This window comes from Canis lupus, chromosome 13, assembly GCF_011100685.1.
Source record: "Canis lupus familiaris isolate Mischka breed German Shepherd chromosome 13, alternate assembly UU_Cfam_GSD_1.0, whole genome shotgun sequence".
Classification (NCBI taxonomy): Eukaryota; Metazoa; Chordata; class Mammalia; order Carnivora; family Canidae; genus Canis; species Canis lupus.
In genome coordinates this window covers 29,899,776-29,916,536 of record NC_049234.1, presented here as the reverse complement: position 1 = coordinate 29,916,536, position 16,761 = coordinate 29,899,776, and the positions used below count along the sequence as shown (strand labels likewise).

At 48.6% G+C, this 16,761-nt stretch overlaps 1 protein-coding gene across 1 annotated transcript in view; it reads right to left on the bottom strand.

Annotated features, from left to right (window-relative positions):
- Positions 1-16,761, bottom strand: part of TG (thyroglobulin) — a 285,189-nt gene that overhangs the window by 213,054 nt on the left and 55,374 nt on the right. The window contains 4 exon segments of the mRNA NM_001048104.1: positions 2,912-3,103; positions 8,020-8,128; positions 11,097-11,212; positions 11,852-11,968. Coding sequence (NP_001041569.1) covers positions 2,912-3,103; positions 8,020-8,128; positions 11,097-11,212; positions 11,852-11,968 — 534 coding nt within the window.

Below are 16,761 nucleotides of genomic sequence, written 5' to 3'. Positions count from 1 at the left end.
CACAAGCAGAGGGAGAAGCAGGCTCCATGCAGGGAGCCCGACGTGGGACTCGATCCCGGGACCCCAGGATCACTCCCTGGGTTGAAAGCAGCATAAACCACTGCGCCACAAGGGCTCCCCCATAGAGAGAGTTTCAAACTCATCTCTCACCAATATTTCCCCAAAGTAGATGACTCAGATGTCTGGCTTATAAATCTGACATTTTGTCCTTCTCCCTCCCACTGGCCACTTTTAACCTCCAGGTGATAAAATATATATATATTAACAGCAGCAGCAGCAGCAGCATCTCTGTAAAAAGTGACCTTACAGATCCTCTGATTGCTGGTTCTCAAACCAGCAGCTTGGACTGATTCGATCAACAACACGGGGAGGGCTTTAAAAATGCTCGCTCCTCGGCACCGACCATGGAGCTTCTGACTCAGTGGGTCATAGGGATAGAGGATGGTGACATGCGGGAGTTGGCCTTTATCAACAGCACCACAGTCCTGGTGCACACAGCTGGATTCCAGATTCCCCGACCTGGTGAGACCACTTCGTTTCATAATAAGGAAGCAGAAAAGGAGAAAGGCTTTCCTAGCTGAGATGGGAGGAGTGGCCAGCAGGCAGCGAGGGCCTGGTGGGGGGGGGGGGGCTACCCCCTGCCCCCTACCCGGCTGAGCCTCAGCACCAGAGTAGCAGGGGCACCCGCTGAGAGCCCAGGGGAAGCCTGCCAGCCTCGGTCACACTCCCAGGGGCCGAGGGGCCACCCAAGTCCCTCTGAACCTCACGAAAATGTAGGTCCAGGAGCCTCCAGAAGTGTCCTTAATAATCAGTAGAGACAAAGCCACTTAGGAGTTGAAGGTTGGTGAAGGCAGAGCAGGGAGGGGAAGGGAGGGGGGAATCTGCCAGAAAGTTAAATGACTTTCCAGACCCTGGTAAAAAGACCGAGCAGGAGTCTGTTCCTGGTCATTGGCGGATCCGGCCAAAGCTTGCTGATTCCAAGCCCCGGCTCTGCCCACCAGACAAGCCTGGGAAAAACATCTGCCTGGTGTTTTAGGTGCGTCTCCAAGAGACCTCCAGTTTGTGAGGTGGTCGGTCAGCGCAACATAATTCACGGGTCGCAGGTTACACTTGGAGGGAAACGCCAGCGAGCTGCTAGCCAGGCACGTCATGGAAAGAAAAGGGATTTCGTGGGCTCCCCGTGTTCCATGGAACAAAATAATTCTTCCATATATGATTTTAAGGAAAATGAAATCAACCTTCCAGCTTGAAAAACCATATGGTTTGGTGAGTAATAGAGCACTTGGGGGGATTGTGGTGGCCTCACAAAAGGCATCCTGGATCCGAACCACCGCATTTCACACACGTATGTGTGTTTACATGGATGTGCATGGGTACGTGTGTGTATATCTCTATATATACGTATTTTTTCACCTATCTAAACACTAGCATCGATGCACAACATATAATCACAAGGCGCGAAATCTAAAAGGAATTTTAGGATTCAGCTCAGTCCTGGAGGGCACGTGATGTGATGAGCACGGGGTGTTATATGCAACTGATAAATTATTGAGCTCTACATCTGAAACTAATGATGTACTCTAAGTTGGCTAAATGAATTTAAATAAATAAAGAAAAAAGAAAAAAGCAAGAGATGCTGGGGTGGCTCAGCCATTGAGCGCCTGCCTTCAGCTCAGGTTGTGATCCTGGAGTCCCAGGATCAAGTCCCACATGGGGCTCCTTGCAAGGAGCCTGCCTCTCCCCCTGCCTTGTGTCTCTGCCTCTCTCTCTCTTTCTGTCTCTCTCTCTCTCTCTCTCTCTGTGTCTCTCTTGAATAAATAAATAAAATATTTAAATAAATAAATAAAATAAATACACAGGAATTAACTCAGTCCAGTTCAGACTCCTGCCCCACCCCTCCAACAAACACACTCTCTTGCAGCCCCACCCCCCTTTCAGTAAACACCTTGTTTGTGCTCTGAGCAGCATTCAAATCTATTGACAAACTTCCTTCCTCTTTCCACGATGGACCTCCCTCGCCTCCTCGGCTCCTTCCAGCTGCCTGGCCGCTCGTTCGCTAGTTTTCCGTCTTCTTCGAAAGTCCTCCCCGTTATGTAGGTGCTCACCAGGGATCGCCTGCTTCCCCCTACCTTCTCACCCTGAACCCTCTTCCCAGGAAATCCCACCCAGACCCGCAGCCCTGATACCACCTGAACACCAGGAATTCATGCATTTCTATCTCCCGCCCGGACCCCGCCTCTGAGCTCTAGACCTTGGTACCCAAAAGCTTAATCCACATCTTGTGAATGTCTTAAAGGCACTGCACGCTTAGCACACCGTAAATGGGCCCATGACTGTCCCAAATCCTCCTCTCCCATCACCAAATTTGACATCTGGTATCTTCCGTTATTTGCCACACAGGCAAGCTGTCCAACCAGGTGAACAAGTGGATCACCAAGAATGGTCTTGGACACCTCCTCCTTCTCCGCTCCTCATATCTATGGAGTCCTGTGGGTTTTGTCGGCTAAGGATACCTTGAATCTGACCCTTCATCTCCATTTCTACCACTGTCACCCTGCCCACGCTACCCACCCCCTCACCTGGACTGTGGGCGTAGCTCCTAACTGAACCCCACATCTACTCCAACTCCCTACCCGTTACCTTCTGCACACTCAAGCCACAGCTTCAAAATCCAAATCTGATCGTGGCATTCCCTCACTTAAAACTTTCAATAGCTTCCCACGATGTTTTGAATGAAAACCACCTTTGTGCGACATGCAGGGCTGCAGAAGCTCAGTGGTCACCTCATGCCCGCACCTCCCCACGCCGTCCCCACATTGTGAATCCTGGCTTCAGTGACCCTGCTCTTTCCTTTGTAAGACCATGAGTCCTGGTACCAGAAGGCCCTGGTCCTCACTGTCCCAGGCATTACCTCCTTGGAGCTGGGCAAGGATGAAGCCGTCACAGCATGAATCACGGTCACAGGCCAGCAGACAGAAGAGATGAGCCCCAGTCAGATCAGCTCCTGAGGCTGGGAATATGACGGGCCGGTACAGTCCAGAGAGCGTGTTTTGGAAACCTGTTTGCTCGAAGCTCTTCTGACTTGTGGTGGTGAATTCTTGGCCTGGAGGAAAAGGCAGAAAAAAATGTTTTTAAAGATCCAAAAACCTTGCAGAGTTGACCGCAGTTTACTGGTCATATGATAGTGGACCCTCTGGTTGGACGAAGGGTAGTGTGAAGTCCAAGATGAGACCCTCGCTGCACCATGAAACTTCTGGATCGCCCATGCATGAAGAGTATGGAGCTCACCAGGCCCATGGCCCCAAACCTGCAGACCTAGATAGATGCTCATCACACCTTTGAAGCACTGAAGGGGGTGTGTGAAGAGGTGACACGTACGAATATTTTTATTATTACCAGCAAACATTTCTTGTGCTCTACCTGTATACACAGACATGGTGACTCATGCTCTGCCTATATGACCTCATTTCGTTTTCACTGCCCTGTGAGTTAGGTCCAGCCTACTCTGCTACCAATGTTTGTTCCTGTGGTTCAAACTCATGGTGGGGGACCCCGCTGGGTGGCTCAGCGGTTGAGTGTCTGCCTTCAGCTCAGGTCGTGACCCCGGGGTCCTGGGATGGAGTCTCGCATTGGGATCCCTGCAGGGAGCCTGCTTCTCCCTCTGCCTGTGTCTCTGCCTCTCTCTCTGTGTCTCTCATGAATAAATAAATAAAATCTTGAAAAAGAACTCGTGGTGGGCAGGAAGCTTTGCTGCTGTAACGCTGAGGCCACGCCGGTCCATCTACAGTTTTTCCAGCATGTCACTGTCTTGTGGCATCAACAACAGGTGACTGCAGCATGCACCAACAGCGGAGCGCGGGCAAGCCACAGGAAGCACGGGGCCGTACACAATGCCCTTCGGCCCACGCTCTTCCCCCTGCCCCAGACTGGCCACCTTCTTTGTCTTCAAGGTGGCACTTGTGATTTTCCCCTGCCCAATTCAGCAGACCCCACCCTTCCTGCCTCCCTCCCACATCAAGCTGTGTGACTCTTGTGCATTTACTGTAGCATCTCTTTGTGCTGGATTCAATCTATTTAAAAATTCTGCTAGCATTTTAAACAGGGTTGTGATCACGTCTGCCAGTCCTCTGGTTAAAAATGGCGAGGCTTGGGTTTCGCCTGTCCCTAACTCTACTTTTCCCATAAGCCCTGTTATTTTTAGAGCATCATTTTGCAAAGAGGAGATTTTTGCAGGGAGATATATATAGAGAGAGATAAATCTATAGCCAAAACGTCTATCCTATTATTACGTCCATATCTCATGTAAGGAAAGAGAGTGAACACAGCTGATGGGGGGCAGAAAGGAATGAGGAATCTGTGCTCTTTGCCACCCTGAGTCTGACCCCTCCACCCAGCTGTTCACCAGGGATTAACCCACACTTTCTCCTAGAAATTGTGGAGAGGCTTAAAATGTAGAACCCAAGAATACAAGCTGCAGAATGAGAGAGGCTTGAGTGCAAATCCCTGAAGCATTCCAGAGCCTCAACTTCTCCATCTGTTCAATGGGGGCAATAGTGTGTAGGCCTCGTAGACACTGAGTAGATGAAAAGATAGTCCATACACTGAGAGGCTGAGCAATGAGCCTGGCACTTAGTGATGCTCAGCAGATACTGTACAGTCTCCAGAAAGCCACATCTTACCCTAGCAGGGGTTCCCACCACCCCCTCTGCCCGACTGCCCTGTCATGAACTCTGCCTGCACAGCCCCAGCCCATCCTTCACCAAATCCAGCTTAATATCAAGGGTCTATCTCCCTGATTGATTTTTTACAGTTAGAATTCATTTCTCTCTCCCTAGATAGCAAGGCTCTATCATCTTTCACCCTGTCCTTAAGCTACTCAGGACAGTGTCTGCTTCCCCCACCAGCCTGAGAGTCCCCAGAGCCACTCGCCACCAGCCAACACTGTAGTAGTCGCCAGGCATATGTGACCATTTCAATATCTGTTTCAGCTCACTGACGTTCGTGTTGCAGCAAGTGCTGGGTACCTGGGTGGCCGCTGGGTATCATTTTGGACAGCAAAGGTTTATAGAACGTTCCCATCACCGCAGAAAGTTCCACGGGACAGCCCTGGATTGTAGGGCTCTCTCCCTCAGCAGCTCCTGGCAGCCTCCACATCACCCGGCACGGGGAATCTCATGCCCTGAGGTCTTTGCATGGCAGGAGCCTCCTATTCCTTTGGTCTCAGTTCCAACATCCCCTCCTCTGAAGCTCCTTCCCTGACCAACTGGCAGCAATGAATGTTCACCTTTCTTTCCCTCTTTAAATTGTGATAAAAATATATACAACACAAGATTTACCATTTTGACCCCATTAAGTGGATAGTCCAATGGCATTTAACCCATTTGTGTTGTGGTGTAACCATCACTACCATCCATCTCTAGAACTTTTGCTTCATCCTAAAATAAAGCTCTGCACACCTGTCGAACCCCAGCTGTCCATCCCCGCCTAGCCCCCCACCCTCATAACCACTGTTTCACTTCCCATCGCCATGAATCTGACTGTTCCAGGAAGCCTACGTCCGTCTTCATCCCACTGTCCTGTTTCATTTCATCAAAGCACTTTGAACCGTCCAAAATGATCTTATTGCTGCATCGACGGCTGTATCAGTCAGCGATTATGTTTTGTTCCACAGCTACGTCCACAGGGTATACCACACCACAGGACCTCAGTCAACATCTATGGGAAGTGCCAACGCCGAGCAGATCTGCACAGCGGTAATGGGGCAGGTCTGGGGGATAACTCAGAGCTCGGGGAGGTTGTGCCCTGACGTCCCTGGTTCCACCTTGATGGAGTGGCAAGATGCCTCCACTTTCTAGTCCTCATCTGTGAAACGAGGGGGTTGGGCTAGCCCAACTGGAAGGAGCCTTTGAGCACTGTCTTCCTTCAAGTCTGAAAAATCACGGGGCTGCTGCTCCATGCTCCAGGCCACAGATTTTAAGTGGGTGTCAACAGGATGGTACCAGAAGATGGATCAAAGGGCCCTGTGTTCCAGGTCACTAAAGGTCAGGTGCATGAATGGATGCATTTGCCTACCTATACCAGATGCCACTGATGTGGGATATACTCAAAAAATATTCTCAAAAACTGTATATATTCCTCCTCACCTGTGACTTTTTGTCCCTACTTCATGGCATAAAAACTAAAGAAGTGGTTCCTGAGCAGAGATAGTGCTCGTAGGCGAGGAGGCAGGAGTCTGAACGTCCCTTCGCTGTTTGCTATCTTAGGATGCAGAATGACTGTGTCTGTGTATTTTCTGCTTGGGGAAAAAAAAAAGCAAAACAAAACAAAACAAAAAAAGCAAAAAACAGGTCTGCCTTGATTTAGTTTGGCAGCAAGGAAGCTTCTCAATTTCCCTTGCAATCTTCCCTCAAGTATAAACTTTCAGGAGATGAGGACAAATAAGAACAAACATGAGAAAAAACTAGAGTTGTGTTTGTTTTTTTGTTTTTTTTTTAATGTGGAAAAAAAGGCCAAGGATTAGTTTTAAAGAACATTTTGGGGACAGGTTGTTTGATTTTGGTTTTCCTTTTTTAGGAAAAAAAAATCTCTATGCTCTGTTATCTTCTTTTTTTTAACAGATTAAAAAAAATAATGATAATTGGAATAAACACTGGGGCAGGAATTCTCGTCATGCTGACCCCAGATGAGAGAAATCCCAGCTCTGCTGGACTCCACTCTCCCATGGGAGCCCTCCCCTGAGACAGGATGGAGGGATTTGGGGACTTGAAGGTGCAGAGACAAAGAGCCACAGGCATTTGTCCCTGCCGTGGGCTGCGGACCGATCCCAAGGTCAGCCGAGGCTCAGTGCCCGGGCCGTGGCACTGTCTCCGCGAGCTGCCAGCTGTCCAGTAGCTGCTGGGATCCAGGCCGCCCAAGCTAGGGACCTGGGAGGCCACATGCCTGCCACCACCCTCCATGCCAACCCCTAGGTCTCAAGTCCGGCCTCCTGGGCTGCCTTCTGGTCCGCAGTCTTACCCCAGGTCACCAGGAGACATGTCAGCAAGGATGAAAAGGATCTCAGAAATCTCCTGCACCTGCTATTTACCCGATGCTGTGCACTGTTCTAAAAGCACAGACCTCCTCACTCCAGACCTCCCAATCTCCTTGGTTCACTTGCGACTCCTATTTTACTAGCGAGGACAGGGAAGCCCAGCGAACGTCAAGGGCCTTGACCAGATTGGGGTTGGCCCAGGCCGGCCGGCTCCAGCACCTCACCCTGAACCGGAGGAAGGAGGGCCAGGAGAGCAGAGCAGAGGAGAGTCCCCGTTCATGGGGAACCTAGCCGAGGCCCAGGGCTCACCCTCTGCAGGGCTGGCCCCTCTCTTGGCCCTGATGGAGAGACGGCAGGAGGCCAGCCGGAGGGCAGAGGAGGGCGGGCTTCCCTGTCTCCGCTCTGTGAAGCCATGCAGGGGAATTCAGGCACACTTAGGTTCAAACCCACCTCCCCCATTTATCAACAGCATGACCTTGCAAAAGTCTTCTAATCTCTCTGAGCCTCAGTTTCCTTATCTGTAAAACAGGGGCGAAGATCGGGATCATAGGATCTTGCCTTCCCCTGAGGATTTCTGTGAGGGTAGATGAAGGATGTTTGGGGGAATGAGCTGTAAATTGTGAGATAAGATAAACATCCTTGTTACTCAATGTGTGGGCCTGGGGCCAGCAGCTTTAGCATCCCCGAGAGGTTATTAGAAAGGCAGCATCTGGCCCAGCCCCGATGTAGGGACTCAGCACCAGCATTTTTCAAGCCCCCCCTCCCCCCCAGATAATATGCATGCACAGTGCAGCTGCATGGAGGCTGTGAGCAGGGCTGGTGAGGGGCGAAGTGCCTGGAGGTTTGCACCCTTGTAAGAAGGTCTGATGACCCCCAGAGAGGCTGGAGAGCAAAGGGAGGGGAGTGCGAAGCTCCAGGAAGCAGCCCCAAACACTGGTCAGGTAGGTTAAGCCACTGCGGCCCCCAAGCATCCAGCTCGACCAACCTACCTTTCTTCAGATACACAGCCGGAGAGTCTTGAGCCCCACTCCTCACTGTCATTTGGCACCTGAGGCTTCCGAAGCTGGTGGCCTCTGAGTTCCCCAACGTGTCCTGATGCTGGAGGTGGAAAGAGGCTCATTACTATTACCTCACGATGGTCATTTCAATTCAACAGACATTTATCAAACTGTGATCGTGGCTGAGGCACTGGGGCAAGATTCCTGGCCGTGACTTTCTCCCAGTTTTGGAGCACACAGACATGTAAGCAGTGAATTCCAGCCCAGAGTGTCGGCTGCAAAGAACACATCAGATTCAAGAGGAGGTAACTGGGATCCCTGGGTGGCGCAGCGGTTTGGCGCCTGCCTTTGGCCCTGGGGCACAATCCTGGAGACCCGGGATCGAATCCCACGTCAGGCTCCGGGTGCATGGAGCCTGCTTCTCCCTCTGCCTGTGTCTCTGCCTCTCTCTCTCTCTCTGTGTGACTGTCATAAAAAAAAAAAAAAAAAAAAAGATTAAAAAAAAAAAAAGAGGAGGTAACTGTAGAAGAGGGAATGGTTGATTCTATGGAGAAGGGAGAGCAAGACCATTCTCCCAGGAAAAGTGAATCTGGGTGGGGTACTGACGTATGGGTAAGAGTTCGCCCATTGGAAATTTAAAAGGGGGGATTTTAAGCAAAGGCAAAAGCAGAAGTGAAGCCAAGGAATTTGGTGGCGTTTTGAGGACTAGAGCCTGTGGTTCTTGGAGACAGTCAGTCCTGAGAGGTAGAGTGAGGGGGAGGACAGAGAGGCAGGGACAGTTCCTGGAAGTCCTGACAGGTGCAGCCTGTATCAGGTGAGGATCAAGGGAAGCTTCGTGGGCAGCCCCGGTGGCTCAGTGCTTTAGCACCGCTTTCAGCCCAGGGCATGACCCTGGAGACTCAGGATCGAGTCCCACGTCAGGCTCCCTGCAGGGAGCCTGCTTCTCCCTCTGCCTATGCCTGTGCCTCTCTCTCTCTCTCTCCCTCTCTCTCTCTGTGTCTCTCATGATTCAATAAAATAAAAATCTTAAAAAAAAAAAAAAAAAAGGAAGATTCCTAAGCCAGGAAATGAGGCCAGACCTCCAAAGGCCTTGCCTTCCTCACTAATCTCCGATCTCTCTCTCTGACTCTTTCCAGCACTCGCATGGTAGCAGGATAAGTCTGTTCTTATCCATTTGTGTTTTGTTCCCTGTGTTTCGCCCTCCCCTCAAGGTCGCCCAACCAGCAATCTTCAAAGGGTAGGGGCTAAAAGCAAAGCTATCTGAAGGCAACTGCTCTTCTTCCTTTTTAGAAGACCTGAGCTCAGTGCAGGGATGATGGCGCCTGGGAGGGGAGAAGGAAGGGCCTCTGGAGGGGAGAGTCCTGCACTTCTGCATCCTTTTTTTTTTTTCAAAAGACATCAAACATGTGGGGTTGGGAGGGTGGTGGCAGAGGGAAAGAGAATCTTTTTTGTTTTTAAAGATTTTATTTTTATTTATTCACACAGACAGACACAGGCAGAGACACAGGCCGAGGGAGAAGCAGGCTCCCTGTGGGGAACCCGATGCGGGACTCAATCCCAGGACCCCGGGATCATGACCTGAGCTGAAGGCAGACACTCAACCTCTAAGCCACCCAGGTGTCCCAGTGTTTAACTTTCTACATCTTTAAAATGAACCTTGTTCTTTTTAACAGCAGCATACCAATCCATTGTATGGATGTATATAGATTATTTCACATTTTCTTAAAAGATTTTATCTGTTTAGAGAAAGAGAGAGAGAGCATGAGAGAGAGGAGGGGCAGAAGGGAAAGAGAGAGAGAGAGAGAGAGAGAGAGAGAATCTCAAGCAAACTCCCTGCTGGGCACAGGGCCCAACATGGGGCTCGAACTCATGACTCTGAGGTCATGACCTTAGCTGAAATCAAGAGTCAGATGCTCAACTAACTGAGCCACCCAGGCTCCCCTTTATTTCAGATTTTTAAAGGACATGTAGCTGTGTTAGCTGTGTTTTGCAATATCACCAATACTGGTGGATTGCGTACCCATTGCACTTGCACCTGTGCAGAGGTGTGAGTGTGTGTTCACTGGCGACATCCCAGAAAGATCATGGAAGGTGGGCCTCTGAATTTTAGGACCTGAGCTAGGGTCTGCAGGAGCTAGACAAGAGGTGGGATGGGGTGTGTCTTGGACTGAATCCCAACCACGTGCAGCTTCCTGACCTCAGACTCCTCATCTGTAACATCAAGGCTTGATTTCACAGGCTTCTGGTGAGGGTTCGAGAAGCTAACAGAAGACGCACAGTAGTCAAGGCAATGTTAGCTCTGCAAGTTTAAAGTTTAAAGCTTCCTCCCTCTGCTTCTCCCTCTGCCTATGTCTCTGTCTGTGTGTGTGTGTGTGTCTCATGAATAAATAAATAAAATCTTAAAAAGAAAAAAATAGTTAAACATTATGTGAGAAAATCAGGGTAGAAAATAATATAAGATATTAGCATGTAAACAAACCAAAAAAAAAAAAAAAGATGCTTATAAACACTTAGAAGTTTTCCAGAAGTTTCCCTGAGAAACTTGAAGAGTAAAAATGAAGATTTTCATGTGGTTAAGAGCTGGGAAGTTGGGACAACTGCTTTCCTCCGCATATTCTTCTGTCCTAATTCATGGTAACAGTGAAAATTGCCAGCTTTGACCTCCAGACCCAGCTATTCGTGTGGTTCAAACTAATATTTAACATTTTTCTTTTTAAGCTATAATCATATTTTACTTCTACCTTGGAAAGGAATGCCGGGGTCTGGGACTCAGAGAGACAGATGGTATTTAGGGCTCTGGACAATGTCCCATCATGCCCAGTACCCACACTTCCCGGCGAGATAAGCTGGCGGGTACCAGACAGGAGTGCTCCTCATTGACATTCCCTCTGACTCATGTGTCAGAAAGCGATCCTTCTCAGATGGACGCTCCTGCGGACAGCTGCGTCCTGAGCTATCCCCGGGCCACTGTGGTCCCCATTTCCCAAAGCCTGACATCCAGCCAGCCAGAGCATATCTGAGACAGAAGGGACGAGATGCAGAAACCCCACACAACTGCCAGGACTCACCTGCGCAGAAGTCGTGCAAGCGATGCTGTCACTTGTCCAGCCATAGAAATCACAGGAGACCTCGGATCCCGCCGTGGACACCGCGAGGAAGCTGCAGGTCTCATCCAAAGCACAGTCTGCGAGCACCATGGGCCGGTCAGCACCTGTCTCTCTCAGGGATTCTGAGGACAGACGGACACACACCCCCACCTCCTGCCCCCAACACACCCAAGCACACACTCACCCCTAACATGGACAATAGTAATCTTCCTCGACTGTAGGGTTATGAGATAATCCTTGTAAACATACACACTCAATAAACAGTGGTTGCTATGACCTGTCTCTAGCCTGGCTGGCTAAGGGACACTTAGAGTCATTTACGTGGTTGGTGGAACATACATTAAAATATTAGATATTTTGCTTCTATAGATGTCACTTTAATAAAATAATCAATTTAATTTAAAAAAATGTTCACAGACATGCTCTCCCAACCTGGACAAGTAAGTCTACAAGGAACCGACGGCCTTCATTTCTGCACCCTTACATTGGGTGCTGCATTGTTCTTGGTACATGGCGGATGCATTACCAACTTTGAAGTGAAGCTAAGAGTTAGCTTCACTTCAGAGTTGGATGCACATTTGGGGAATCAATTGATTTACCAAGTGTTTTGATACAGTGTGATTTTTCATTATGGTTTCAATGGTTTTGCTCGATTTCTCTTGCCCAGGTCAGCAGAGCCTATTTCTACATGTGCCCACCTCCGCACCACCCCTTACCTGTCAAGCACTGCAGCAGGGGGGACCCAGAGCCAGAAACTTTGGACCTGCCCACCGCAGTGACATTGGCACTGAAGACCACCTTAGAGTCTGGAGCCTTCTCAAATTTCTGCATCACTGAAAGGAAAGCAGATTGATCAAATCTGATTCTAAAGGGGAGAGGATCTCTACGGAGAAGCCAAGAGAGAGTCAGGTCAAGAAATCACTTCCCGTTCACAGCCCTTGGTCACACAAATGTCCCCAGGAGGGGAATTCCCTTTTAAAACAGTTCCAGCACGCTGCCTCATATCTGATTCAGAGAGCTATGTGTAATCATGTCTCCTTGTGCTACCTCATCGCCAGGAGGTAAGGAGAAAGTTTAACATTTACGTTCTTCCCTACAACTCATCTTTTCTCATTGATACTGATTTTCTACCTAAATTTATATTTTCTTGTCCTGATCTTTGAGTGCTAATTATCTTGTGATTATTTTGTTGAAAATTTTCTTTCCATGAAGCAATCTTTATTCCTTCTGGAAAGAGGGAAGTTATCCTTTAAAAGACAAATAAAACAGGCGCATGTGGGTTCATGTAAATCTAAAGATGTGTCATGTGGCTCAGGCATGTTCATGATAGTATTTGTTTAAGTGATAGATCAGCATCTGTTTCTCTAGCTACTATTGACATGCCTGAGTTATTCTCTGGTAGGAATGAGAGTCCCACGCTGGGGGAGCCAACCAGGTGAGAAGAAATAAATATAAGATCTCAAGGTGCTGGGACTTGAAACTCATTCTTCACCAAGTGAAAAGAACTGCAGGTAACTCTCAAGGAATGAGACTCATTTCTGAAACCAAAGGTGCCCAGAGGTGTCAATGTTTTGCAAATAACTATCAAAAAGCATGCCCCAAAGTACACCAGGATTAGTTTTTTTGCAGACAGAATTATAAGCATGCACCTAAGCACCCATTCTCATACACATCTCTTGCTTTATAAAACAGACTTATGTCTGGATTGGTTTTTATCACGTCAATGAATCCAAGACCACCCAGAGCAACCTCTTCTCCACTTTCACAATAAGCTCAGGAAAAAAAGTTTATTCCTTTTGGGATAAAATTGGGAGAGAGGATGTTAATAAGAGAGAAATAGCATGTGTGAAATGTTCACAAATTCTTATATAGAAAATATTCTAATTTTACAAGGGATTCCTTCCATGTTGATCACTGAAGTCGCCAAGATAATGTGCTTAGCCCACACTCAACTCTTGTGCTCCAATCTCTTTATCTCTCTTTTTAAAAAATTTTTACACCCCTTGCTATCTTGTTTGTAAAGACTGCAGGCTCCAGTCCAGCAAACACCAAGCTATATTCAACCCTTTGTCCCTGAAGTTTAATTGGTATAAACAGATGCTCCCGACACTGTAGTAGACTAAACAAAATTTGACTGGTCTTTCAGTTTCCAACTGAAGCCTTCCCAGAGGCTGAAAATGCAGTCAATTTAGCACTTCAGTTAGACAATCTGCTGGTTTTTGCAAAAGGGACACCTTGATAATGAAGATCTTCATTTTATAGCGTTCTGTGAAGGAAGCTCATTGCCAAACAGAACGGAAACAAACCATGCACTAAATTGCTGATACTTTCATAGAATATGGAGTTAGCTGGCAGATTTGTAGCCTATTGGCATAATTTCCTACATGCTAAATTTTTACTTAGCAGATATTTATAAATGTCTTGGGAAAGCATAGAGGGTCAACATGAGTGCACATCATCATATTTGACCATGGCCATGTATGTGCCTGTCTCTTTTTTTTTAATTTTTAATTTTTTTAAAAGATTTTACTTATTTCTTCATGAGAGAGAGAGAGAGAGAGAGAGGCAGAGACACAGGCAGAGGGAGAAGCAAGCTCCATGCAGAGAGCTCAATGTGGGACTCAATCCCGGGTCTCCAGGATCACATCCCAGGCTGAAGGCGGCACTAAACCACTGGGGCACCAGGCCTGCCCACCTGTCTCTTTCCATGGCAAGGACAATGTTCCAAGAATATTTGAACAGCCGCTAGCTAGCACAGTGACAGACACTAGTTCCTGCGTATTACATGGATGCATTGAAGAATGAGTGACTGCCAAGATCGTCACAGCACCAGGAAGCTTGGAGAGAACATTTGCAAGACGGGGTGATCTCAGCAGCAGGCCCATACCTCTGGGCACCTGATGTGCTGTATGAAGTCTTGGGCCTGGGTTGGCAAAGAGCAGAATTAGAGAACCAGATGTAGAATTAAAGGATTTTGAGCTCAATATATCCAGTGGCCAGGGTTGGTGAGTAAGCAACTCACTCTTGGGTAACCTAAGGGTTTGCCATAGGCGCTACAGAGATGTGGCGGGGACTGCCATGAGGGGGACATAGCAGGCAGTGGGGGAAGAGCCCAGCTCCAGAGTCGGCCCCCGTGCAAGCCCTGTCGCCACCACCCCTCACCAGCTCTGCGACCTGGCACACATTTCAATCTCTAAGAGCCCCGGTGTTGTGGTTGTGAGGATTAAACAGAAGAGCGTGGAAAAGCTGGTACGTAATAGCAATTCAGTAAGTGCAGAGTCCCTCTGCCCCCTGCGAGGACACCTGCCTAGCTGTCAGGGCCCCCAAACTGGCTGTGGGAATTGGGGTGGTGAGAGCCTCTCCCTCCCTGATGGCTTTTAGGAAATCATTCGGAAGAGGCCCAGATAACTACAGCATTTCATTCATTCTGAGGACAAGCACCAAGGACTGTGGAATAGAATAAAAGGTAAGATGCAGTCCTAGCCACAAAGGGTGATATTATCTAAGGAGGCTAGAACCCAGAGAGGAGGGTGAGGTATGCAATTTTACTTTATCCCAGGAACAGTGTGGAGCCACTGAAGAGTGGTAAAGGGCGTTACATAAACAGATCTGCCTTGTAGAATAACTGTACTGAAGCATTGTAGAAAAATTGTTGAGAAGGGCCACACAGGAGCAGGAGGACAATCCCCGGGGGTGAAAACCCAGGCCTGGACACAGCAGGTGGGACGGGGACAGATCTCCCCCCATGATGCAGTTGACCTCTACAGCCTGGGTTTTTTTCTGCGGGACAAAAGCCTCACAAATAGGACTGTAATCCTACTCCCAAAGAGGATGAAGCTCTATTGGATTCCAAGAAGAGGCTATTGATATCCCGGTAGGAACTCAGCTTCTTAACATGGAAATCCTCCTGAATATTCAGAGAGGGAAACCATAAATTCCTGAGCTTTGCATAAGAAGCCAGAGCCTCCCAGAGGCATCATCAGAGTTGACAAGGCTGAGCTGCTCCTCATAAAGGCTTCTGGGACCAGAGATGAAGCTGTCCTTTTTGCTCTGGATAAACCCAGGGCTGAACGAAGCCTGAAATGCTTCGCAAGTGCAGATTGCAATCCTGGCCACTGAGGCATTGACAGGGAAGCCGAGCGGAGTGCAGTTAAAAGGTAAGTGTTTAGGTGATGATCCCAGAATGGCCATGAGTTGCCAGGGGCCGAGCAAACTGCTCCCGCTGAGGAAGGCCTCTCCCTCACCCGTGGAGGGCAGCTGAGATCAGCCTGCCTGATGTCCTACTGCACCTTCAGGCGTTAACTCCCCTGAGTGCTGTTTCTGCCCAAGAAGAGGAATACGGGAACAAAGAATTATACTTTCCTTGGATTTTCAGTTTATCCATGGGGGGACACACACACACACACACACACACATACACACATCTTTGAGATTCACTAACACTTCTCTGGAGGAGGGAATGATTATTCTGAGCATTACAAAATGAAAACGTCTCAACTGAATTTTCTCAGGTATTCTATGTGATCAGCTGTCCCCACTTCCCAGAAAGTAGGTAGGCTGTGTGTGCAAGTATGTGTGTACAGGTGCATGTGTACATGTGCAGGTGTGTGCTTCCCAAGGAAGCAGATAGATCTAAGCAGAAGCAGATTGGTGTCATGGAAAGAATGGGTTTGGGGGTGGGACACACCTTGGTTCGAATTTGAGATATATGTCTTGACTAGTGATGAAGGTAAGTCACCTAGTTCTCTGCCTCAGTTTCTTCAGCTAAGTTCCCGGGGATAATATCTACCCCTCAGAAGCACTGGGAGGATCACTCATGACTGCCTGGCACGGGCCCTGGCACATAGTAAGCCCGCGAACATCAGGCCCTTGTCTTACACAGAAATCTGAGAGACGGGCAGCCAGCGCTGGCCCTGGCTGGCCAGGTGCGTGAATGTCAGCCAGACCTCAGCCAGGAAGGCGACTCTGTGGAATGGGGGGGCAACATCCTGGAGACTTGCAGAGAGCAGAATTATAGGCACTTACAGATTGCCTCTGCCTGCTTCTTGATTAAACAGAGGAGGCAGGATTGTTCTAGAAACGTAGGACAAGTGGACTGTCCCATCATGTCATTGAAGAGCTGTGCCTGGCGCACAGTGGTGCTCAATGATTGCTTACCATCCTCATAGGATCCTATTAGCCCTTACAGGGTCAGGAGGCTGCTGGGGTGATGGAGGATCAGAGAAGTTAAGCGATTTGCTCTGGGTCGCCCAGCAAGTAAGCTCTGAAACCAGGACCGGCTCTCAAGTCTTCCCACGACATCCAGGTGAGAGAGAAAAGCTGACCAGCTCTTCAGGGCACACAGCCCACAAGAAAGGGAAACTCAGCTCGTTAATTATTTTTAAACTCCCATCTCATACACACCGAAGTATCTGGGGCTGAAGTTTCGTGATGTCTGGAAATTTACTTTCCGACGATCAAAAATAAAAGAGCGAAAGAATGAGAGAGAGGAAAATGCTAACAATTTTTGGATCTAAGTGGCAGGTGACTTGTTCCTCCCACTATTCTTTCGAATATCCTTATCCTATGTAGCTTAAATATCGCCAAAATAAAAAGCCGGGGACGAATGCAGCCCACACGTCTCTGC